General features: G+C 34.7%; 1 protein-coding gene across 1 annotated transcript in view; it reads right to left on the bottom strand.

Moving 5' to 3' along the window:
• Positions 1–26,242, bottom strand: part of MALRD1 (MAM and LDL receptor class A domain containing 1) — a 689,301-nt gene that overhangs the window by 356,366 nt on the left and 306,693 nt on the right. The window contains exon 26 of the mRNA XM_055354139.2: positions 25,164–25,455. Coding sequence (XP_055210114.2) covers positions 25,164–25,455 — 292 coding nt within the window. The remainder of the gene's footprint in view (positions 1–25,163; positions 25,456–26,242) is intronic.

Genomic DNA, 26,242 nt, shown 5'->3' with positions numbered 1-26,242 from the left:
TTACAGATGAAAAAACTAACGAGCAGAGAATAAAACATCCTCCTCAATGTTACACAATTGAGTAGGGAGCAGACCTGAGATCTCAATCTAGGTAATTTAGTTCCAGAATCCATTCTCAATAACTTTGCATATTACCAATAGCTTAAGGGCATGAAATGTATTTTAGTAAGAAAATGTTAGCTTCTTTAGTAAGAAAATGTTATATTATTTTTTACTTAATATATAAAAATAAGCCATGCATTATTCCTTTCCTTTTTTAAAAACACAACAAAATAACAATCCATCTTTTCATTTTTGAAGTGATCTTACTATTCTCTCCACTTTGCAAAAGTTAACCAACAAATTATCTAGCAATGGAATTAAGGTGCTTGAACATCAGTTTTGAGCCCAACAGTTATGCATAGTTTTATTTATGCCTCAGCATGATATGTGGTAATAATATGTTATACTTTGCATTCACTATTTTGAATGGAATAGAATCCTGTTCTAAGAATTGTACCACATAGTGTTTCATTTATTTTACCTTAATCATTCTCCTTTTACTTAATATAATTTGAAAAATAAAAGAGTCCTCCTTGCTATTCCTGTATAGTTTTTCCCAATAAATCAACTTAGTGCAACAGTCTTTTCACAAAAGAGGGAGTTCCTTGCTTGGATATTAAGGTGAACTAGAATAACGTATCAGCACTCGGGGAGGCCGAGGTGGTCATATCATTTACTGTCAGGAGTTTGAGACCAGCCTGACCAACAGACTGAAACCCCGTCTCTAATAAAGATGGGGAAACCCCATCTCTAATAAAATACAAAAATTAGCGGGTGTGGTGTTGGGCACCTGTAATCTCAGCTACTCGGGAGGCTGAGGCAGGAGAATCACTTGAACCCAGGAGGCAGAGGTTGCAGTGAGCCAAGATCATGCCACTGCACTCCAGCCTGGGCAATAGGAGCAAGGCTCCCTCTTAACAAAAAAAAAAAAAAAAAAAGAATGTATCAACTCCTCGACTTTCAAACATTTTTTCCTCCATTGTTTGTTCAAATGGTACACAGTATCAAAATACATCTACCCAGCTACTGTGAGGGAAGCAATTTTTGATGTCTGGAGACCTCCCCCTCCTGTCTGTCCCACGTTAACAGCATTTTGCCCCTACACATGTAATTGGTTCTCAAGAGGCTCCTCAGAGAAGCAGGAACTCAAGTGCAACACAACTTAACCATCCTATTAACCACAGATTCATAAGCCCAGATTAAATAAAGGTAGAAATCTGAGGAAATGAAATATGAGACAGTTATAATTTGAAGACACTGAGGGCAAGGAAAGGAAGAAAGATCTTCTTTAAATAGTGAAATCAACAGAGCTCTAAGTTTTTTTGTTTTTGTTTTTGCTTTGTTTTGTTTTAGTTTTGAGACGAAGTCTTGCTCTGTCACCCAGGCTGGAGTACAGTGGTGCAATCTTGGCTCACTGCAACCTCCATCTCCTGGGTTCAAGCAATTCCCCTGCCTCAGCCTCCTGAGTAGCTGGGACTACAGGTGTGCATCACCACGCCCAGCAAATTTTTGTATTTTTAGTAGAGACATGGTTTCACCACATTGGCCAGGATGGTCTCGATCTCTTGACCTCGTGATCCACCGGCTTCGGCCTCCCAAAGTGCTGGGATTACAGGCATGAGCCAATGTGTCTGGCCGCCTATAGATTTTTCTTTTCGGAAACCTTTTAATTGTAAATTCAAGTTCCTTCTAGTTTACAGGATTAACTAGTCTGTTTTTGTTGTTGTTTTAATTTCATCGTGGTTGAGTTTTGTTAGCGTGTGGCTTTCAAGGAAGTAATTGGTCTCTCTCCTTATAACAAGGAACCAATTACTCTCATATCTTATAACAATGGTTCTCAACCAGTTATGTATCAAAATAATCAGTGTATCTTTAGAAAAATACAGATTATAAGGTCATACCTTCCAACTTAGTAGGAAAGCATGGCGGGTGACACTATGGTGAGGATGTGTGTCCTTATCCAGGGCCTTGCAGGTGATTTTGGTATATCAACAAGATTAAGATCTATTACTTTAAAGCCCAATATATTGTATATTGTTCTATAATTAAAGTTTTCCCCCAACTCTTTCTCACCACCAGAGAAAAACCCTTTCTCTATAATAAACACAACACTAGATCAAGCTACACTATCTTATATCTGGGTATACATTAGCTGTCTAACTTTGCATTCCTCTATGGTTGCAATTAGTGAATTTCACCTTGGCATGTATTGAGAAACATTATTTTAAAAAATGAAATATTAAAATTACCTATTGTACCTACTTTGGGGAATATTGAAAGTATATCAAAAGAAAATTTTATCAGATTCTCAACTAGTATAAGTTGTGTTTCTACTGACCTGGTTATTGGTTATGGTGATGAGTGTTCAATTTCATCATAATTTTTTCTTTTCCCTCCGGTCAATAAAAAGCTTTTATTTTCAGTCTACATCTAGAAAAAGTGCAGGGCCATAGCATCCCATGGTCCATTTCACTTTGTGACCATTCTTTCACAATGTATTATCATTGCACGTGGTAGGGACTAATGTTTGCCCCCTATATCTGTCCTTTGCTTCTGATTTACAATTCTTAGATGGTTACATGACTGCCCAGAATGAAATCCATTTCCCAGAAAAATGCAGTATGATCACACTACTAGTTTCTGGCTAATATCATATAATCCCACGGGTCCTGTGATGATCTCCAGATATTTTTCTTAAAGGACAGCTGGCATGCACCTGTTGGCCAGTTTCTTTACTTCTTCATCCACCTTGCTACCTGGAAGGTGCATATCACCATCGTGGATCCTGAAGAGCGAAAACTGCAAAGGGCTGCCCAGGACACTGAGTTGCTTGAATCTTGATTCCATAAACCTTCAGTATATATGCATGTGTATGTATATGTGTGTGTGCACATGGGCGAAACTATACGCATGTCATGTAAGTGACACTTCAAATCACTTACGAAATAAGATGTGATACTAAATAAAATCACAAAACTGTTTCAAAAATTTGCATAGAACTTCAGGAAATAAACTAAGTAGGTTTGTTATAGCTTGCAGAAAGCAGCCTATAGTAATTATGCTACTGGGCTTTATATCAACCATCAGATTTTTAATGTGAACATTTATCATGTAAACTATTACATTGAAAATTTTAATTTATCTGAAACAGGCTATAGCATTAATAGGAATTGAAATCTGAGCTGCATACTGTAGCAAGATTATACAGTATAATTTCTAGAATATTAAAATGTTCTATGTATCACAAGAAAATGGATTTCTACATTAGTACTTCACTGTACTATGCATGCAGTCTAAATTACTAACGCATTTAAAAAACAGTAATGAGTATTTATATACGCAGACTAAGTCATTGAAAACATTAAAAAAGAAGCTAATGTATGCACATATTTAAATGAACTTTCTTTGGAAAGGCAATAAAGATGCCAAAATTAAAGTCCCCTCACAAATAGCCGCTTAAACAATTTCCCAGTGCAAACAATAATTTATGCTAAGAGAGAAGTAAAGAACTGTATTTCATTTAGTTCTATTGGTTTTGCACTATTCAGGCTGAGAGAGAAACAGACCAGTCACAAATTGTTTTGAATTGATAAATGTGCGTTCTTGTATATCTAGTGAAAATCTAACCAAGAGAAAATTTCAGTTTTTCAGTTTCCAAGTTGAAGCCTGAGTTATACACACAAAACAGTGTGAAAACTGTCAAAGCTTCTTGTTTAATTGACCTCCATAATTTTTAGAAAAACACTGTTATGTCTTGCCTATGGATTCAAGGACAATGCAAAGTGAAGAATAGCACATATACAAGTATACACGTGTGAGAAACTTAATGACAAGACACATCCTTAGAAGGTTATATAGAAATGTTTTGTCTCGTGTTTTATGTTGTCATTTTTTTCTTCTTCCATCCCTCCCTCTCTCCCTTCTTCCCTTTCCTCTTCTTTCCTTCCTTTTCTTTCTTTTTTTTTGACAGAGTTTTGCTTTTGTCACCCAGGCTGGAGTGCAGTGGCATGATCTCGGCTCACTGCAACCTCCGCCCTCTGGTTTCAAGCGATTCTCCTGCCTCAGCCTCCAGAGTAGCTGGAATTACAGGCACCCGCCACCACCACATCTGGCTAAATTTTTTTGTTGTTGTTTCTGTATTTTTAGTAGAGACGGGGTTTCACCATGTTGGCCAGGCTGGTCTCGAACTCCTGACCTCATGATCCGTCCGCCTCGGCCTCCCAAAGTGCTGGGATTACAGGCATGAGCCACCGTGCCTGGCCCCTTATTTTATTTATTTATTTATTTTTTGTATTTAGCGTTTGCTGAAATGCAAGGAGGAAACATTCTGGAAAAAAAAAAAATGAGAGCAACTTTTATTTTTCTGCTTTGTCTACTGAAATTTCATCAATGAATTATTTTTTCTCCAAAAGTGTAAATTCACACTTTCGAAGAATTTTCATCTTTAAAATTCACTTGAGAATAAGCATGGCCAGGGAACTTTCATTCACATGAACATCCATATTTATGTAATTATCTTCACAAAGATTATTTATGAGGAATATAGTGATAGCGAAAAATATATGAGCTGATTAGTAATCTTGTAGTCTTGAAAAACCTGCTGAGATTTTAAAAACTACACCAGTCTTACGTATTTGTTATACATAAGCTCTCTTATCCAGTTAAATTCACCTTTAATTTAAATTTTTAATAAAGTAATACATAAATGGAGTTTAAAAAATTGAATATTGGCTGGGCACTGTGGCTCACACCTGTAATCCCAGCACTTAGGGAGGCCGAGGCAGGTGGGTCACTTGAGTTCAGGAGTTTGAAACCATCCTGGCCAACATGGCGAAACCCCATCTCTACTAAAAATACAAAAATTATCCAGGCGTGATAATGAGCACCTGTAATCCCAGCTACTTGGGAGGCTAAGGCAGGAGAATCACTTGAACCCGGGACGTGGAGGTTGCAGTGAGCCGAGATTGCACCACTACACTCCAGCCTGGGTGACAGAGCGAAACTCCATCTGCAAAAAAAAAAAAAAAGATTAAATATTATTTCAAGAGGCCTATGTCTCATCCTACACTAACTCTATGGTACACTTTGGATAAAATCATTTTTAACACCTATTTTTCTGATATTTTCTAAATGTGTCTAAATATTTATAATGCTAATTTTTGATTTTTCAATTTTACCTTTGCCCTATTAGGGATAAGGATATAGGTCTTATGCTGTTTCTTTCCCCCAAGATGTATTCTTTTCTCCCCTCAACAATCCAAGAGTTGTTATAATTTTTGTTTAAATGTATATCCATTGTTCATATAACTATATAAATATTGCAATTAAGTCATATAGTATGTTATATTTAAGTTCTCATATAACTATTATTTGTCTTGAATTTAATTATTTCCTATTTTTATTTAACGTAATTGTATAACTGAGTTACAGAACTCCTCTAAATATAATCAATTCAATGATGTAATTGTTCACTTATATGTGTTCTGGAATATATTGCTTCAGTTTAGGGCTCCAGACCCAGTCTGGATGAGCTACCCTTTAGACCTTCTGTATACTCATATCTGTGGAAATTCCCTTTACCTTTCTCGTTCATTTATTTCAGAAGTATTTACTGAGCTCCAACTATGATCCAGGTAGTAAACAAAGCAATTAACCAATTATCCCTAGCACTATGAAGGTGAAATTGTAGTGATAGAAAATACAAAACAATTATATAAATGTTTCATATATACCTTTATATATGCACATAATACATACTATGATTGAATATAATTGTAAGCAACAAACTTTAAAGACAATTATAGAACAATGCCTTTCAGAAATAATATTTGCAAAAATTTCAACAAACTATGATTACCTAAAATCTAGCAATATATAGAAGGGATAATAGATTCTGACCAAGTAGGGTTAATTCTAAGACTGCAGGCCTGGGCCAAGATTTGAAAATTGGTTAGTGTAATACCCACAGCTAGATATAAAAGTAAAAAAGAAAAAAACAAAAAACAAAACAAAAAACTTAATTTTCTGCATACATTCAAAAGATGATTTGACAAAATGTAATGTTCAATGATGATAAAATCTCTTAGGATATTGAGAATGCTAGGAAACTTCCTCATACTGATAAAGGATACTACATAAAAAACGTACAGCTAATATGCTCCATGGAGAAAGGTGGCTTTCCTCTAAAATCAGAAGCAATGCCAATTCTGTTTTTCTTTTCTTTTCTTTTTTAAGAGACAGGGTCTCACTGGGTTGCCCAGGCTAAAGTGCAGTAGGGCCATCATAGCTCCCTGCAGCCTCCAACTCCTGGGCTTAAGTGATCCTCCTGAGAGCTGGGACGACAGGTGCATGCCACCACACCTGGCTTTTTCTTTTTTTTTTTTTTAATTTCGTAGAGAGAGGGCCTCACTATGTTGCCCAGCCTGGTCTAAAACTCCTACCACCTCTTAAAAATATGGTCTTGGATCTCCTATCCAACAATACCAAAAAAAAAGGCCTAAATTTTGAAAAGGAAGAAAAACACTTTTTTAAAAATCACAGCTTTTATAATTTTAAATTATAAAGAATTTATGAAAAGGTGACTATTAAAACTAATATGTGGGCCTGGAGCAGTGGCTCATGCCTGTTATCCCAGCACTTTGGGAGGCCAAGGCAGGCAGATTACTTGAGGTCAGGAGTCTGAGACCAGCCAGACCAATGGGGCAAAATCGAGTCTCTACAAAATAAACGAAAATTAGCCAGGTTTGGTGGTGTGTCCCTGTAGTTTCAGGTACCCAGGAGGTTGAGGCACAAGAATCACTTGAACCCAGGAGGCAGAGGTTGAAGTGAACTGAGTTTACACCACTGCAGTAAACCGTGGGCAACAGAGCCAGTGAGACTGTCTCAAAAACAAAACAAAACAAAACAATATGTGAATTTAGCAAAGCTGTAAAATACGAAAGTATCATATAAAAATTAATTGTAGTTTTAATACAGCAAAAAAACCAGCATGACTTAACGATAGTATTAAAAAATAAAATAGAGACAATTTTTTTAAAAATACAGACAAGATCTATACAATCAAACTAAAAAGCAGCACTGAGACAAATAAAAGAATACTTGAACAATTGAAGAGATATATCATGCCCATGGATAGGAAAAGTCAATATAATTCATACACCAATCCTCCCAGATTAACAGATTTAATAATATGATAATCAATATCCCAGTAGGGTCTCACATTTATATAAAAATATATAGGTCACAAAATCGTTAGTAAAATAAGGCAAACAGATTGATGAAAGAGAACAAAGTGCCAGTTGTAGATCTACAGGTATATAACTAATTTTCAACCAAATCTTCCAGGAAATCAATAGGTAAATGAGAGTCATTTCAACAAATGACGCTGGAACACCATACGTGCCATTAATTCATGATGAATCAGAGGCCCATATGTAAAAGCTAAAACTCAAAAACTTCCAAGAAAATATAGTAGAATATCTCTGTGACCTGGGTGGAGAAAAATTCTTTGCAGAAGCATAGAAAGCAGCAACCATTATAGAAAAAGGTTAATAAACTGTATGTCATCAAAACTAAACATTTCTAATCATCAGAAGACACAATTAAGAAAATAAATAGGACACTTACTGAAGAAAGTAACATATCAGTAATATATATAATGATACTGGCATCCAGAGTATATAAAAAATATCTATAACTCAATGTTAATCAGACAAATAGACACTTTAACAGATACTCCATAGAGGAATATGTGTGTATATGTGTGTGTGTGTGTGTGTGTGTGTGTGTGTGTGTACTTATATATATTTAAATATATGTATGTATTTGTGTACTTATGCATATTTGAAAATACGTATGTATTTAAACATATCTGTATACTTATGTATATTTAAATATATTTATGTGGATATATTTATATGGATATATTCACATATTTGCATATTATATGTAAATATATTTAAATATTTGTGTATTTACATATATTTAAATTTATATATAAATGCACACAATGATACTTCCATCCAGAGTATATAAAAAAATCTATATCTCAATGTTAAGCAAATAGATACTTTAGCAGCCACTCCATAGAAGAATGTGTGTGTGCATTTATATATAAATATATTTCAATATGTTGTATATTTAATATACAGATATACAATATACATATTTTATTATGTATTATATTTATATCACATAATATATATTATATACACCATAAATGTATACAACATAAGTGTATATTTAAATATAAATATATTTATATACAAGAATTAATATTCAAATTTAAATATTAGTTTACATATAATATATTAGTTTGTATATAAATATTAGTTTATATATAATATTAAATTTAAATACAATAATTAATATTTAAATGTTATATAAAAATATATTTAAATATATATTAACACATACACAGAGGAATAATAAATATATTCCTCTGGAGTATCTGCTAAAGTGTCTATTTGTCTGTTTAACATTGAGTTACAGATATCTGTTATATATACTTGATGCAAGTATCATTATATATATTACTGATATATTATTTAAAGAAATCTATTTAAATTACATATACACACACACACACACACACGCACAAACACACACACACACACACACACATACACAAATCACCAAAAAGCACAAGCAAAAAACTATCAGGAAAAAGCGAATTGAAGTCTATGAGGAAAACACCAAAACACTGAGGAAAGAAATTGAAGAGGATACAAAGGAATGGAAAAACATCCCATGATCACTGAGCAGAATTAATATTGTTAAAATAAGCATACTACATAAGAAATCTATAGATTCAATACAATTTCTATAAAAATATCAATGACGTTCTTCACAGATATAAAAAAACCTTAATACTGATATGGCATTACAAAAGACCCCAAATAGTCAAAGCAATCCTCAACCAAAAGAACAAAGCTGCAGGCATCACACTACCAAACTTCAAAATACATTACAAAGCTGTAGTAACCAAAACAACATGGTATTGGCATAAAAACAGAAACATAGACCAATGGAACAGAATACAGAACCCCAAAATGAATCCACAATTCTACAGTCAATTGATTTTTGACAAAGGCACCAAGAACAGACATTGGAGAAAGGACAGTGTCTTCAAATAAATGGTGCTAGGGAAACCTAGATATCCACATGCAGAAGAAGGAAACTAGGCCCCCGACTCTCAGCCTATACAAAATTAAAATTGATCAAAGACCTAATTTAAGACACAAAACTATAAGCCTACTAGAAGAAAACATAAGGGAAATGCTTCAGGAGTTTTGGCTGGGAAATCAATTCATGAGTAAGACCAAAAAAGCACAGGCAAAAAAACAAACAAACAAAAATAAAACAAAGTAAATACATGGGATTATATAAAAATAAAAAGTTTTTGCACAGCAAAGAAAACAATCAACAGGGTAAAAAGACAGCCTGTTGAATTGAAAATATTGCAAACTATCCATCCAACCAAGGACTAATATCCAGAATATATGAGGAAAACATACATCTCAAAAGCAAACTAATAATAATACTCCAATTTAAAAATAGGCAAATGATCAGAACAAACATTTCTCAAAACACACAGAAATGGCCAACAATTGTATGAAAAAAATGATCAACATCACTAATCACCAGGGAAATGCAAATCAAAATCACAATGAGGTATCACATCACCCTTGTAGGATGGCTATTATACAATAAGACAAAAAATAAATACTGGTGAGAAGGCAGAGAAAAGAGAACTCTTATACACTCTTCTTGAGAATGAAAACTAGTGCAGCCACTATGAAGAACAGTATGGAGGTTTCTCAAAAAACTTCAAATAGAACTGCCATACAATTCCCCCATGGGCATTTATCCGAAGGAGGAAAAATAGTTAGTACATCAAAGAGATATATGCACTCTTATGTCTACTGCAGCACTATTCACAATAGCCAAGATAAGAAATCAGCCTAGGTGTCCAATAACAAGTGAATGGATAAAGAAAATGTGGTAAAAATATGCAATGCAATCTTATTCAGCCATAAAAAGGCATGAAATCCCGTCATGAGCAGCAACATGGATGGAACTGAAGACATTATGTTAAGTGAAATAAGCCAGGAATAGAAAGTTAAACAACACATGTTCTCACTCGTATGTAGAAGCTAAAATAAAGTTGATCGCCTAGAAGTAAGCAGTAGAACAGAGGATACTAGAGGCTTGGAAGGGTAGAAGGAAGAGGAGAATAGGGAGAGTTTGCTAAAGGTATAAAATTATAGCTAGAGAGAAGGAGTAAGATCTAGTGTATTACAGCACACTAGGATGACTATAGCTAACAATAATATATTACAGTTTCAAATAGCTAGAAGGAGGATACTGAATGTTTCCAATACAAATAAATAATACACATTTGAAATGGATATGCAAATTACCCTGATCTGATCACTATACATTGCATGTATTACAGTATCACTATGTACCCCATAAATAAGTACAATTATGATGTGGCAATTTAAAAATATCTTAAATGCAAATTGGAAGCACAATGCAAGACTTTATGCCCACTAGAATTGCTAAACTTAAAGACACTGACAAACCAAATACTGGTGAAGATGTGGGGCAACTACAAATTTCATACACTGAAATTTGCCAGTGAGATTATAAAGTGATATACATATTTTAAAATTGTTTAGTTATTTCTTATAAAGTAAGACATGCTTCTGGACCCAGCAACCAAAGTTCCAGGTACTTACAAGGAGATGTGTACATACATTTTCACAGCAGCCTAATGCACAAGATCTAATGGTTTGAACCAACCCATATATTCATCACCAGAATGCATAAGCACATTATGAAATAGTCATACAATAAAATGCTATTCATTAATTTAAAATAAACAAGTAAACAATAGAACAATATGGATATGTTACAAAAATATTATGTTGAGATAAAGGAGTCAGACACGCTAGAAAAGGGGTCTCCAAACCCTGGGCCACAGACTGGTACCAGTCCATAGCCTGTTAGGAACTGGCCACATAGCAGGAGGTGTGCAGCGGGCAAGTGAGCTAAGCTTCATCTGTATTTACAGCTGCTCCCCACCGCTCACATTACCACCTGAGCTCTGCCTCCTGTCAGATCATCAGCAGCGCTAGCTTCTCATAGGAGCGCAAACCCTATTATTTGCTGTGCATGCAAGGGATCTAGGTTGCGTGCTCCTTATGAGAACCTAATGCCTGATGATCTGTCACTGTCTCCCATCACCCCCGGATGGGACCATCTAGTTGCAGGAAAATAAACTCAGGGCTCCCATTGATTCTACATTATGGTAAGTTGCATGTTTATTTCATTACATATTACAGTGTAGTAATAATAATAGAAATAAAGTATACAATAAATGTAATATACTTGAATCATCCCTAAACCACCCCTTCCCCCTACTCCCCAGTATGTGGAAAAATTGTCTTCCATGAAACCGGTCCCTGGTGCCAAAAAGGTTGTGGATCGCTACTCTAAAATTCACACAATTGATAGGAAGCTCATGACAAACAAATCTAATGTATGGTAATAGACATCAAAATACTGGTTGCCTCTGAGTGCTGGGGTGGAGGGCAGTATTACCGGGAAGGAGAACAGGAAAGTTTCTGGGTTGATGTAGATGTTCTCTATTTTGGTGGAGTTGAATTTATGCTGGTCTGTATTTGTCAGAATTCATCGTATTGTATACCAGAATGAAAGGATAAGGTGAGAAGATCCAAGTAAGTCTCATCAGAGATTCGAATGAAAGAAAGCAATATTCAAAAAACATAGTAGCTTGGGTTTTTGTTTTTTTTTTTTAGAATTTATAAAACATGTCAATTATCAGATTGAGAAATCTTAATGAATCTCAAACAGGACAAATAAGAAACCCATTCTAATACACATCATAGTATTGAGTGGAATACCAGAGACAAAGAGAAAATCACAAAAGCTTAAAAGGAAAAAAAAAGACTTTGCTTAAAAGGTGTGACAATTAGATTCAGAGCTGATTTCTTGATCACAAAATTAGAAACCAAGAGACAGTGATAAAATGTCTGTCGAAAATATCTAATAGAAAATAACTTCCAACCTAAACCTATAGTATGTCCAGTTCAACTATTTTCAAACACTCTGCTGAAGTAAAACTATTTAAGTTAATTACAGGTAACCACAAAAAAAATCATCATTAAAAGCATTTCTTGGAGTTAGCATATTTAAAGAATGAAGAAAATAATCTGAGAAGGCAGAACAGAGATGTAAATAGAGACAAATGAGTAGGAAAACTGGATCTAAAAATTTTAAGCATTTTCTTTTCATTTTATTTCATTTTAAATTAAATATATTTCATAGAGAAAACATGTATGTGTTTTCATTTTTATGGTTTGACACAAAATTTTATATAAACAATTTTAAAATTGTAAATGACATTCTTTTTAGAAATGTTATTTTTGTAATCTATTCATGTATCTGTGAAAGCAGATGATGTGGTGGCAGGTTGGGAAGACCAAATATCAGTTGAAATAATAGCACTCAGATATGCTAATCCCCAATATTCTTTCCAAAGAAATCAAAGAAATGGCTTATGTGGAAAGAATCCTCAATTGAATTAAGGACATTTTCTTGGAACAATGATAGAGTTAAAAATTAAATTATTTTAAACTGCACATCTCACCCCTATTACATAAGTAGAGTACAGCCAATTGGCATTTCAAGTGAAGCTGAAGTTTTCTAACAAATTCAGTTCATTGGGATATGTAATATATTCCGTTTCACACAATAATATTTTTCTTCCAAGAGAAATGTAATGTGTTGTTTCACTTACACTCAACTATTCAAAATAGATTATCATATGACCATTTTTGGTTTTCATTTAACTAGAACATATTTTAGGAGCTCACACAGTAAAAAATAGTTCAGTTTTAGCTTGATAACCAAGATAATGCCAATAATTCTGTAATTTCAAACTTGCCTTATATTTCAGTAAAGATTATCCGAAACACAAACACATATATTACTTAGGACATTAAAAATGTAGTCTTTTGGTTTTTAGAGCTCCTAAGAAACAACCAAATTGTGAGTGCTAAGGAACATATTTGTGACACAGGAGCATATTTTTGGGAATTATGCAATGATTTCATTCCTACCAATCACTTATAGGAAATGAGGTATTCATTTTAAGTTAGCATATCAGGTAATAAATTTAAATCATGTCAGTTGTTATTAAACAATTATATTGCAAGGTGCTACCTTTGCAAGATCCACAGAGCATCACCCTCAGTTAATTTCATCCTTGACACTGATCATTATGATCCTTATATTTTTATTCTAGAAAAGTGACTTCCAGTTCTTTCTTGTCCTCTAATGTAAAAACTGGTTTTCCCTTCCTCCTCCCATGCTGATATTTTTTAACTTTTTGGCCCCTTCACAATCTTTTCCATCATGCCCTAGGATTCTGTGTTTGTAAACAAACTCCTTCATATTCTCAGGGCCTTCACAAAACACTACTCTGTCTCTTTTTTACTGCAATGCAATATTTTCCACCCTGATTGCATATTAGAATCACCTGATGATCAGTCCTCAACCACAGAAATACTGACTTATGGGACATTGGAAGTGGGATGTCTTGGGAGTTAGAATTTTTAAAGAAATTCCTGATGATTCTTTGGAAGCCAGGGTACTATATTCTGGCTCTTCTCACAGGACAAACCCTCCTTCTGTAACTCCTAGTCTCATCAAGACTCATTCATCCTTTAAGACCCATGTCTCCCACTTATGAAACTTCCAGTTGCTTCTTATTTATTGTCTTCTCTCAATCTCCTGGTCAACTCTGGCACTCTCTAAGAATTTGGGCCATTTCTTATAGTCTCATTTCACTACAAGTTTTGTCATTAGACAAGGGATTTCAAGGTTGAGGAGGAAGACACACACCGTGCAAAATTGCTCTCATAAAATTCACCACTGCCTTGCACATTGCTAAATACAATGGCCAGTTTCAGACCTCATTTTGTTTAACCCAGCAGCAACATTTGACATAGTCACTCCTGGGTAATACTCATTTTCTTTTGGCTTCCAGAACACCGTTCACCTGATCATCTTCCTTTCACTCTGGTCTCTCTATGTCTGTTTTCTTTGTTACCTTTTCTTTATCTCTTGACCTCATGATGTTGAATGTCCCAAGGCTTAGTTCCCGGTTCTTTATTTTTCTCTGGATCTTCTCTTAACCTTTATTATTCATTCTTCAAGGAATAAACGTCTATTCATTCTTTGATGATTTTATATGCATATGACTTTAATTCTGACAACTCCTAGATTAATGTCTGCCTCTCAGGCCTCCCTCAAAGCTTAGATTTGTGTTCAAATGCTGAGTTGACATCTGTATGTGCCTAGACGATGGACATTTAAACTGAGCATGTCCAAACTGAATGCCTGAACTCTCCCCCATGAAATCTGCTCCTCCCACAGTCTTCCTCACTTCCTCTGATGGCAAATTCATCCTTCAAGGGCCTCAAATCAAAAATCTCTCTTAATTCCCCTTTTTACCTCTCACCTCACATCTAGTCTTTCACTTAACCACCTCTTGCTATCTTCTTTGCCACCATACTGGTCTATGGTATTATCATTTCTTGCTTGCATAACTTCAATGTCCTCCTAAGTAGTCCTGCTGCTCTTACCTGGTTATTCTGAAATCGCTCTACATTACAGCCAAAAAGATTCTTTCTAAATATAAGTCAGATCACATCACTTGCAGGGTTTTCTCCATTTTGCTCAAAATTAAAACCAAAGCCCTTGTAGTAACCTACAAAACCTGCCTCCCCATCTCCTCTCTGACCTCCTATCCCACTACCTTCTTCCAGCTTTAGTTTCTCAGCTACATTGGCCTCTTCTTTAAATTTGTCAGACATGCCCTGTCTTGGTACCATCACCTGGGATGGTTCCTATGTGTGGGATTCTCTCTTCTCTGATGTCTGCTTAGCTAATTTCCATATCTCCTTCAAGTCTGCTCAAATAACCTCCCATGAAATTACTTTTTGTCTTTGCTTATCTGTATTGTTTACATGACCTGATTAGATTTGGAGGGAGTGAGGGTATGTTACCATTAGAGGAACATTACTAGTAATACATGGCACAAAATAATATTTTCAATATTATCTACAGTTACCAGGAAAGAAGTACTCATTAAAGGCAAAGTATTAGAATACCAAGTGGTGGTTTCCATAGCAGAGTGAGCGGTATAAGAAATTCAAGTATTATAGGAGTAAATTGGATACACTGAAGTTGATAACCAGAGAGTTTATAAAAAGAAATAATTGGCTCTTAAATTCTTGACTCACGGGCTGGTCAGAAATTCAGAGTATTGCTATGATAGCCCTAAAAGAATTTCTTCTTGCTTGTAGGCACAAAGCTGACGCAGGCAAAAATCAGACACAGGATTTGACTCATCAGATTGCAGAATTAGAATAAAGATTAAAACCAAGCCTGGAAAGGTCCTATAAGTAAAATTTGGGGCACTTTCTTGGGAAAAAAATTTGAATCTTTAGAATCAGAATGTCACATATAGAAAATCTATACAACCACAAGTGATTCAAACAATAAAACCCAACTTTTGATAAGAAATACTGGGGTTAGTCAGGGTTTAAACGCAGACGATCTAAATCACTATAAATATTTTAAGCAGAATGTAATTTTATGGAGACAATTTTACATAGATAAAATGTTGAAATGGTTAGAGGAGTGAGCTCTATTGAGGTCTTCCAGAAATGGCTCCCAGAATTGGCTCTCCATGAAACCGACTACCAATACAGAAGTCACAGAACATCTTTCTTGATGACTTCTGGGAAATTAGAGATCTTCTGAGTTTAACTAGGGATAAGCCAACATTCAGTTAAATATCCTAGTTACATAGCACATAATAATGAAAAATAGTAAGTTCCTTTATTAATATGTAGGCTTAGCTGCTATGCCAAACCACAAGATAGCAGTGAAAAGGTGAGAGATTATTCTCTTTTTCACAGAACAATACCAGCTAAGAAATCGTAGGCTGATATGGCAGCTCTTTAGTGTCTGGGGAATGGGAACCAGACCCCTTCTACCGTGTTCTTTGCTGAAGAGGCAATTCTTCAAACTCATGAACTGAGATCAAAGCTCGAGCTCCTGCCCTCACATTCACATGCTGGCCAGTGGGAAGGAGAGAAGGGAAGTGGAGGGAATGCCTCTTCTGTTTAACTGCACAAACTACAGATTGTGTATAGTATATGTTCACATTCCACTGGCAAAATATATTCACATGTTCCACACTGGTGATAACAGAGACTGGGAAATAGAGTCGTTACTCTGTTTGGCTATGTATCTATATAAGTATTGGGAGTTTTATTACTACAAGAAACAGAAGAGAATGGCTGTTGAGGAGCAAATAGCAGACTACCACACCTCCAGTCTTGGGTGATTTGATAAAACAATGACAACTTGCTTAGGCAACGGTGCTTACTTTTATGTAGTTAATTTGTGTAATAATCAGACCATAGTAAAGCTATATGAAAGAATGAATTTCAAAATAAAACTTCACTGGTTACCTTAACCAGAGATTTTAAAATAATACTATGCTACTATGAACAAATATTGCAGTACAATAATATGCAACTTAACATTATTACTATTTTCTACTAAATCATTCTATAATTTTCATACATAATGATGTCATGCATTTTTAAATTGATGCACTGGGTAAATAATGTGGGATAAGCTGCTGTGTCAATATTTATAAGGCTGTTTACTATGTGTTGTTATATTCAAAAGCAATTTAAGTATATTAAAAGTATTAGCTAGTATTTCCAGGAGTGTTTTCTATGCAGGCCACACAGAATTGTATACAATTTCTGTACTATAACATCTGAAATTGGAAGAAAGAGGATAGGTAAAATATAGTTATCACCAGCAATAGAGGAATTTGGGAATTAGAGTGAGCAGGGATGGGTAGACAATCTAGCTGCCATAATGAAGAAATTTTAGTCCTTAGGACAAATATACAAAAAAGCAGGTTTCCAGGAAAATATCTTATATTTAAAGGAGAGAGAGGCTGTGGAGCTATTTAGGCTATTTATCATTAGATCCACGAACAGAAGATAAGTATTTTTAAATAGACCTAGGTAGCAGAAAATAAACAGAGCTTTCAGACATTAAAAGGCCCAGTTCATCCCTGGCCATTCAGAGATCTGAAGTTTCACAAGTCCAAGTGCTGACCGAATATATACACCATCATGCCCCATGGAGAATTTAAACAAAATATACCCCCTACTCATATACTTTTAGTAATGTATTCCTGAAAGTCAGATGTCCTGCTTATATAAATGAAATGCTAGATCCTAGAGGCAATTTCCCATTATAATAATTATTTTAATTTTTCTCTTTTTAAATTTCCCATTATGTAAATGGGGATAATTATAAGGTATTCCATATCTACCATCATTCTAAGTTCTTAAAATGCAGATGAAATCCAGTGAAACTAATAAAGGTGTAACGTTTATCATGGCATTTGCAAGGGCTTTTAAACCAGTGATGTCTATCCGTGTGATGAGCTGGTTTGTTGGGTCTTCACTGCTGTCTTCTTTAGACTAACATTACATGTTTATATGAATAAACTTGGTAGTGAATCCCTCAGTTACATTTTCCAAGAGTTCTTTAATTTTTTTTTTCATCTACTTCATCAAAGCCAGCTCTCCTGGGTCAAAATCCTGTATTCTTTTTATGTTCTCCTACATCGTGATGTCTTTTTTTTCACTTGCTTTGCTTTCCTCTCCACAATTTTCTCCAACACTTTCTCAACTTCTAGGGCCATTTATAGCTCAAGTTAGACAAAAACATGACTACACAGGAAAGACAATAGTGAAATTTATTTGGAAGAATTGCGCAATGGAGTATTGGCCCACAGTGCATCTAATGCTGTGCTGTTTCTCCCAGTTCCAGCAACACCCATGATGAACAGCCTCCATTGCTACTCCACAAAATCTTCAAAATGTCTTCGTCTACCAGTTTGGAATGGAACTTGTGATTTTTCTTGCGCAACATACTGTATGAACAGTAGTCTAGTGTGTTTGGGGTGATGTCAATATGTATTTCCAATACAGATATTAGTCAAAAACCAAAAGCAAAAAGAGGCATTCTGTGAAATTTGGATATTAAAAACCAAGAAGTATTTTACTGGGAAAACATTAATTTGGAAAATATTTGGTGGAATATGCCAATATTTTTAAAAATGAACTTTTCTCTCCCTCACACACATCATATCCAGCCAACTCATCAACTTCTCTGAATCTCAGTTCTGTTTTGTAAGGTTTTCCACGTTCAAAACTATAATTTCTTCTTTGTCTCCTTTGTCCATCAGTAGCCGTCATGTCACTTCTATCTCTGGATCTTTATTGTGACTGTTCTTTCTTCTCCATTTCTTATTATGTATAATCAGTTAAACCACCACATTTAGCAATTAGAAATTTTAGAGACTTTTTGAAAGCAATTTTTCTTTCTGAAGAGAAAGTGAAGGCAAAGGAGAACTGAACCCTTGCTTTCAGCAGCGAATAGAACATGAGGAAGAAAGAACAGCAAGTATAAAATATGCTTTTAAGAAATGTCAACATGTGTACAGTTTAATTTCATAGTCTCCTTAGCAGGAATAAAGAGAGGCATAAAAAGTAACACACAACACCGACTATATTCCATACATTGTTCCAAAAGTGCTATATGTTACTATCTGATTTATTTTTCAAATCTCTCAGAAGTAGATTCCGACAGTCCCAATGGTACAGAACATAAAGATAGGAATTAGAGAGGCTGAAGTAGATTAGCTGACATCACACAGTTAGTAAGCAGTGTCAATATCCAAGTTTATGTCTTTAAATCTCAGAATGTAACACGTACTTTGCACTAAACAGCATATGTAGGTTTCACGAAATTATTTAGCCACACACAACCAGTCAGATATTCCTAATTCAGGACTCTGAGTTGCTACACCAGCATTCTCATCACTAGGCACTAGTTTTAAAGCACTGCTAAATATTGCAGAGAAATGAGTGACCTGAAAGATGAGCTATTCAGTCCTCATTGTTTTACATACATTTTTTAAAGAAATTGATTACCATGTTATATCCCAAAACAGATGTATCGAATAACTCCTGTTTGGAAGTAGCTGTGGTGATTAAACTCATAGATATACACACACACACACACACACACACACACACACACACACACACACTTGACTCCTGCCCTGATTGCATATATATAGGTTTTATTAAATATCTGTCAATAAGTAGAGAATATGACCATGATTGAATTTGCATATGGACATTTAGAAGAGGAAAGTTGGTTGTCTTTTTCTTATTAAAATTCATAAAACAATTATTTTTATCCTTCATCATTTAGCAATTAACAAAATTGCCATCCAGATAAGCTCTTAAATGTGACTCCTAGGGACTTAATAATAATTTAATATTACTTTTGCTAATAAAGCCCTGGGTCTATTTTGATTAATCAGAATTACTGATTCCAGATTCTGCTCAATTGCATCTTCCTAAATATATACATTTTTCCCCTCTTGTCTTTTCTATTTTAAGCTATCCTTGATGGAGTTGTTAGCCTACACACATGAATACAGATGAAAAGTCTGTGTGAACCAGAGTCATTTCCAAAAGTTTAACGGATGTTGTTACTGTTGCTAGAACATAATGCCATTTATCCCAGTTTACTCTGTGCAAATTCCAAGTTAAGTGTTTTTGCAGTAATGAGAAATTAAGAATCATTAAACATTCTAAAGATACACACACATACACTACTCATGAGACATCAAAAATAAGAGATGTTTTCAATAAATAATAAGATTTTATAGTTACAATGTAATATAAAATAAGGATATGCTTGTGATATCTGCAAGAAATATAATTTTGCCAAAGCAAATAAAAGAAACATGTTCTTAATAAAATGCAAATAAGGTTTACTGTCAAATGTTTACACCACCTGAAGAATACAGGTAGAGATATAAAAAATACAGGATAATGTAAAATGAGATTTTTTGTTGAAAAATAAATACCATATGCCAGACATTAAGTAAATTACATGGGCAGTTACCTCTTTTAATTCTTAAGAGTCTTAGAACCTAAGAAACATGTGGAAATTATCTCTGCTTTATAGATGAGGAAACTGTGTTTCAGATACATTGGGTAAAAATAGCTAATAAGAGGAGAGTCTGATATTAATATCTAATCCACTAGAACATGGTGCCTGTGCTTTCACATTTGAACTTGAGGTGCATTTTTTTTTTTTTTTCAGACCGAGTCTCACTCTGTCACCCAGGCTGGAGTGCAGCGGCAAGATCTCAGCTCACTGCAACCTCCGCCTCCCAGGTTCAAGCAATTCTCCCTGCCTCAGCCTCCCAGGTAGCTGGAATTACAGGCACCCACCACCATGCCTGGCTAATTTTTGTATTTTTAGTAGAGATGGGGTTTTGCCATGTTGGTCAGGCTGGTCTTGAACTCCTGACCTCAGATGATCTGCCCACCTCAGGCTGCCGAAGTGCTGGGATTACAGGTGTGAGCCACCGTGCCTGGCAAGGTACATTTTTATACTTCTATTAAATAGGAAAATAGCTGAAATTATTGGAAATTTACAAATATCACATCAACTAATGGAGCTCTTTTGTCAGAGACAGGCCCAAAAGTGCCCTAGAGTGCTGATTTTATCTCCTTTGCTGTTCACTGGGGTAACCAATAGCCATGAGTACCTACTGGGTTAATTGAAATGTGACTAATTCAAATTGAGAAGTGCTGTGAGTGTACAATACACACTGGATTTAAAAACTTAGTATGTAAACAAGAATGCAAAATATCTCATTAATACTTTATACTGATTTTGTGTTAAGCTGGTAAAATTTGGGTAGATCAAATTAAAATATATTATTAAAATTAATTTCGTTTTTAAAAATGTGACTATTAGAAAATGTAAAAGCAAATATGTGGCTTACACATTGTGACTCTATTAGAAATTCATGGTATTCCTTAACTCGCTTGCACCAACTTCCATAAACATCAAAAGAAACATGCTGCCTTTTCATTTGTTCAAGATACCACTATTCCCACTTCTGGCTTTATCCTCCCCTCCATATAGACACAGACAGATGTTAGATATAGTTACAGATTTACATGTAGATATACCTCACCAAGAAAGATGTTCTGTAACTTCATATAGATATAAATGATATAGATATACATACAGACATAAATATATCTCACCAAGAAAGATGTCCTGTAACTACTGTAGTGGTAGTTGGTCTTACGGAGAGCCAATTCTGGGAGCCATTTCTAGAAGACCTCATTAGAGCTCATTCATCCAACCATTTCAACAATTTACACGTATAAAATTGTCTCCACCGAATTACACTCTGCTTAAAATATTTAGAGTGACTTACATTGTCTGCATTCCAACCCTAACCCCAGTGTATATATATATTATATATATGATATATAACCTCAGCATATATATATATTCAACATATATATATGCTTAGCTAATATATATCATATATATATATGTGTATAATATATGTTCTTCCCTAAAAATATCAGACTCCTGCAGTCTTCTAAACTCACAGTGAAGTTAAGGTGTTTCAGAATCATTTCACAGCTTGAGTCTCTAAACCAAGTTTAGCATTTCACTTTTACCAAGAAATGAGTATATACTTTTAGTTTCTGAAGGCACAGTTAAAGGTACATCAAGTAGCTTATAGGAAAGTGAACTCCACATGCATTTATTTATTATCTGCTTGAATGTAAGCTTTACAGCTGAGATAGCTATACAAATATTGCAGTATCTCGCCTCAATTTTCAGAACGCTCCTAATCATAGAAATAAAGGCATTCAGTTGTTTTTCTTGGAGTCTTCCTACTGCAGACATTCCCACAAGTTATCACACTTTATATGAATACTCTTTTTTATTTTAATGTAATAAATTATATTAATGTTTAATATAATTAACCTTTTATATTAACTTTTCATATTCTTATATTAAATTCTTGTTTATTGTTTGTTTTCTAAGACCATTTAATATCTTTTCAATGTAGGTTCATTTTGAGAAAAAATTAAACTGATACTCAAGGTGGTCCACAATTTGGCTCTATTTCCTTTGTAATATCTCAGATAGCTACATAAGGTGCCCACCTCAGCCAAATCATCACCCACAGCCCACCCTGCAGTGTGCACGAACCATCCCTGTTCTTTCTTATGCCATTCAGCCTGCCTACAGCACTCTCACAACCATATCCTTTATCTGGTCCTCCAGGGCTCAAATTCCACTGCCCCTGCCCTACAAACTGAAGGGATCTTTCCCTCCTATGAGCTCTAAGTGTGGTTCCAAATTCTTGAGCATCCTATAAATACATTTCAAATTAGATATCCTCAGCTGAATGTTTTATTTTTCACTACAACCTCATAAAAGTTTTTCTGCTTACTTTTCTCCAAATTTCTTTTTTATTTTTAATATTTATGGATACACAATAGCTGTACATACTTATAGGGGGCATGTGACATTTTGATACAAGCATGTGATGTGTAATGATCAAATCAGGGTAATTGGGATAACCATCACCTCAAACATTTATCATTTTTTTAAATGTTGGGAACATTCCAAATTCATTCCTCTAGTTATTTGGAAATATACAGTAAATTATTGTTAATTATATTCATCCTATTTGCAACATGGATGGAACTGGAGGATATTATGTTAAGTGAAATAAGCCAGGCACAGAGACAAATATCACGTGTTCTCACTCACATGCGAGAACTAAAAAAAATGATCCCACAAAGGTAGAGAGTAGAATGGTAGTTACCAGAGGCTGGAAAGGGTAGTGGGGATGGGGAGATAAAGAGAGGTTGGTTAATGGATACAAAAATACAGTTAGATTGAAGGAATGCAATCTAGTGTTCAGTACTGCATAATATTTAAATATTTCTCCTGGTATTTAGTTACATCCTACTCAATATTAAAGTTATTCAAGACTTTTTTTCCTACCCACTTGCCATATTGTATTATTTTTAAGAGCAATTTTTTTTAAAACAAATTATATTCATTAAAAATTTTAATACACCCCCTCAAATATTATGATATTCAAAGAGCTCTGGTATGATTCATCTGTGGCCTTAATTTGTAATTAGTTTATAATCAATACTATTTTGTACATACTTTAAAATTTTCCTGTTGCAGGTTTCCTAAAATATGACCTCATTCAAGATTTTACTAGTTTAAAGTCTTAAAATCCCCAACAAGATTGGTTTGTTCCTTTAGTATCCCACTCAGTAGTTGCTTACTAAATTTTAAAGTGGTTTAACTTTTTTTTTTTTTAATGTTGCTTCCTTGAGTCGGGCATGTGGCTCATGCCTGTAATCCTAGGACTTTGGGAGGCTGAGGCGGGTGGATCGCTGTGAGCTCAAGAGTTTGAGCCCAGCCTGGCCAACATAACGAAAACTTGTCTCTACCAAAAAACAAAAAACAAACAAACAAACAAACAAACAAAACCACCAGAAAACTCTTGCTCCCCCACCAACTGGATGCTACAAGATTATTTTTTATTATGATCAAATAATTACTCTTCAAAGGACCAGACTTATATAAGACCTATATCTGCCATCAAACATCCCACACAGAATTAAAGGCAAAGCTTTTCTTGGAGAAGTAGAGTATCTTGGGCAGGTCAATTACCTTTGCATTAAATCCACCTATGTATATTTCCCTTTCATTACAGTCTTAAAATGTTTATTTGGTTTCCTTTATACTATTCCATATAGTGTTAGAAGCCTGTCAGGCAAAGAGCCTGCTTAACTAATTGTCAAATGGTAAACATTTACCTAGAAACTTGCTTGTAACCAAATGAAAATACTTGCTTTGAAATAAACAGGGAAGGCAGAAGTGGCAACACTGCCCATTCCACCTACTACGTTACAAGCCAGAGCAAACAAATTAGTTTGCTCTTAATAAACCATTTTTATATTCATCAATTATAATAAATATAATTTAAATATCAATGAAACCACACTTCTGTTTTCTACACTAAACTCATGGTTTAAAAAATTAATATCTGCTGGGCATGGTGGCTCATGCCTATAATCCCAGTACTTCAGGAGGCCAAGACAGGTGGATCTCTTGAGCCCCAGAGTCTGAGACCAACCTAGGCAATATAGTGAGACCCCATCTCTGCAAAAAACACAAAAATTTGCCAGGTGTGGTGGAGCATGCCTGTAAACCCAGCTATTCAGGAGGCCTAGGCAGGAGGATCAATTGAGCCCAGGAGGAAGAGGTTGCAGTGAACTTAGATTGTACCACTGCACTCCAGTGTGGGTGACTGAGCTACACCCTGTCTCAAAAAAAGAAAAAAAGAAAAAAAAGTAGTATCTATCATATCACTGGCTAATAAAATTTACTCCTTTGTCTCGTTAATAATATTTATTGCGTTTATTTTCATCTCAGACCTTTAATAGTATATGGGTGAATGGTGCTTGCTAATTCTACTACTTACAACATTGTATCTGTAGGAATTATATTGAACATCTGCCAACTCAACATTTGAGTAAAATTCTTTCAACAAATTATCAAAGGTTATTTTAGGTTAAAAGGACATATGGACACATTTAATCATCTGCTTTGTTTCAATATCAAATTGGCATGCTCACGGGTCCATGAAGAAGGTGGCAAATATCATAACCACAAAAATATCTAATTAAAATTGAATAACTCTGTCCTCAATTTACCTATGTTTTATTGGAAGTGAATAGATGTTTGCTTAGGATTAAATTCTGAAGCAGACTGCAAACAAAGGAGTCTTCTCTTATTTTATTGATCTAAGAGGAAGGTGACTAAACAGAGAAGCCAGGAACTGATAAACAGACCAAAACTTGGAGAAAATGTGGAAGACATTTTTATGAATAAAGGCTTGAGAAATATTTTTTTGAGTTTAAAATGATCTTATATTTTCTTTATGAAAGTGATAAATTACTAGATGTTTATGCTATTTCTTTTGCATTTTCTTTCTTCCTTTTCACCTTCCACCATGCAGAAATACCACACACACACAGATTAGAATGTACCTGTTGGAAGAGGCACTGCCAGTTCTTCTTGCATGGATTCATGGAGTGATAGACAATTTTCTGTAAGCACAATGTCATCAAGTGCAATGTCTCCACGCTGACCTTTCCCAACTCTACCTTCAAATTTGAGTTGGAAGTCTTCATCACCAAACAGTGACAGTTCTTCCCTCCGCCAGAAATTGCCTTGTTCTACAGTGAGGTTAAGTAGAACCTTCGTTTGGTTTGTGACTGACACCTGCATTAAGGTGAGTGCCCCAATGCCATTTCCATACATGTGATAATGAAAAATAATCTGTAATCAAGAATAGGAATATTACATATGATATGATTAGTATAATTAATATGATATTATTTTCAATTCTATCACATTGCCCTCTTCTTTATTAACAGATTTCTGGAGGAAAATTACACCTGTTTATTCTCTTGCTCTGTCTGCACTTTAACACTGAGTGAAGTTAGACCAGCCTTGAATCATATGTTGCAATGTATGGGAGACAGCAGAGGAAGAATCAAATAGATATTTAGTAGGAATTAAAGGGCTGAGTTTACTTTCTTTCTGTGACTTCTGAAAGCAAGATTCCTTCATAAACTCTTAGAGCCCATTGTCAAAGGAATACAAGATCATTAAATTGCTATGCATTATACAAAAAGACTTTTCATGATTAAGAAATAACAGGAAAAAAAGAAGATTATTTTTAATCTCATGAAACTTAAATTATTTTCTTTTCTTCTTTTGCTTATTCCACTGCCATTCTTGTACTTGAAACACTTTTTCAGTTCTGTAAGATTCTCTGGGCTCCATTTAAATACAACAAAACCCCAGAACAGTAATTATCCAAATTTTACTTGAAATGCTACAAATGGGCCTTCACAGAGCAACCCAGGGAGCTTTTCTCTGAGTAAAAATTAATAAAAAGTATTTTAAGGGATTAATATTTCAATGTTGCATAGATGAAATTTACTAGATTTTGAGTGATTGTCACACAGTGAAAAAAGTCTGGAAAAATTCTGGGAAAAGAACAGGACAGGTTAGGAGCAGTAGGAATTCAAAGCCTTTAAAGCTTTTGTCTTGTCATTTG

This window comes from Gorilla gorilla, chromosome 8 (genome assembly GCF_029281585.2).
Source record: "Gorilla gorilla gorilla isolate KB3781 chromosome 8, NHGRI_mGorGor1-v2.1_pri, whole genome shotgun sequence".
NCBI classification, from domain to species: Eukaryota; Metazoa; Chordata; class Mammalia; order Primates; family Hominidae; genus Gorilla; species Gorilla gorilla.
Note: the sequence above shows the minus strand (reverse complement) of the source record. Positions and strands in the feature narration are given on the sequence as shown.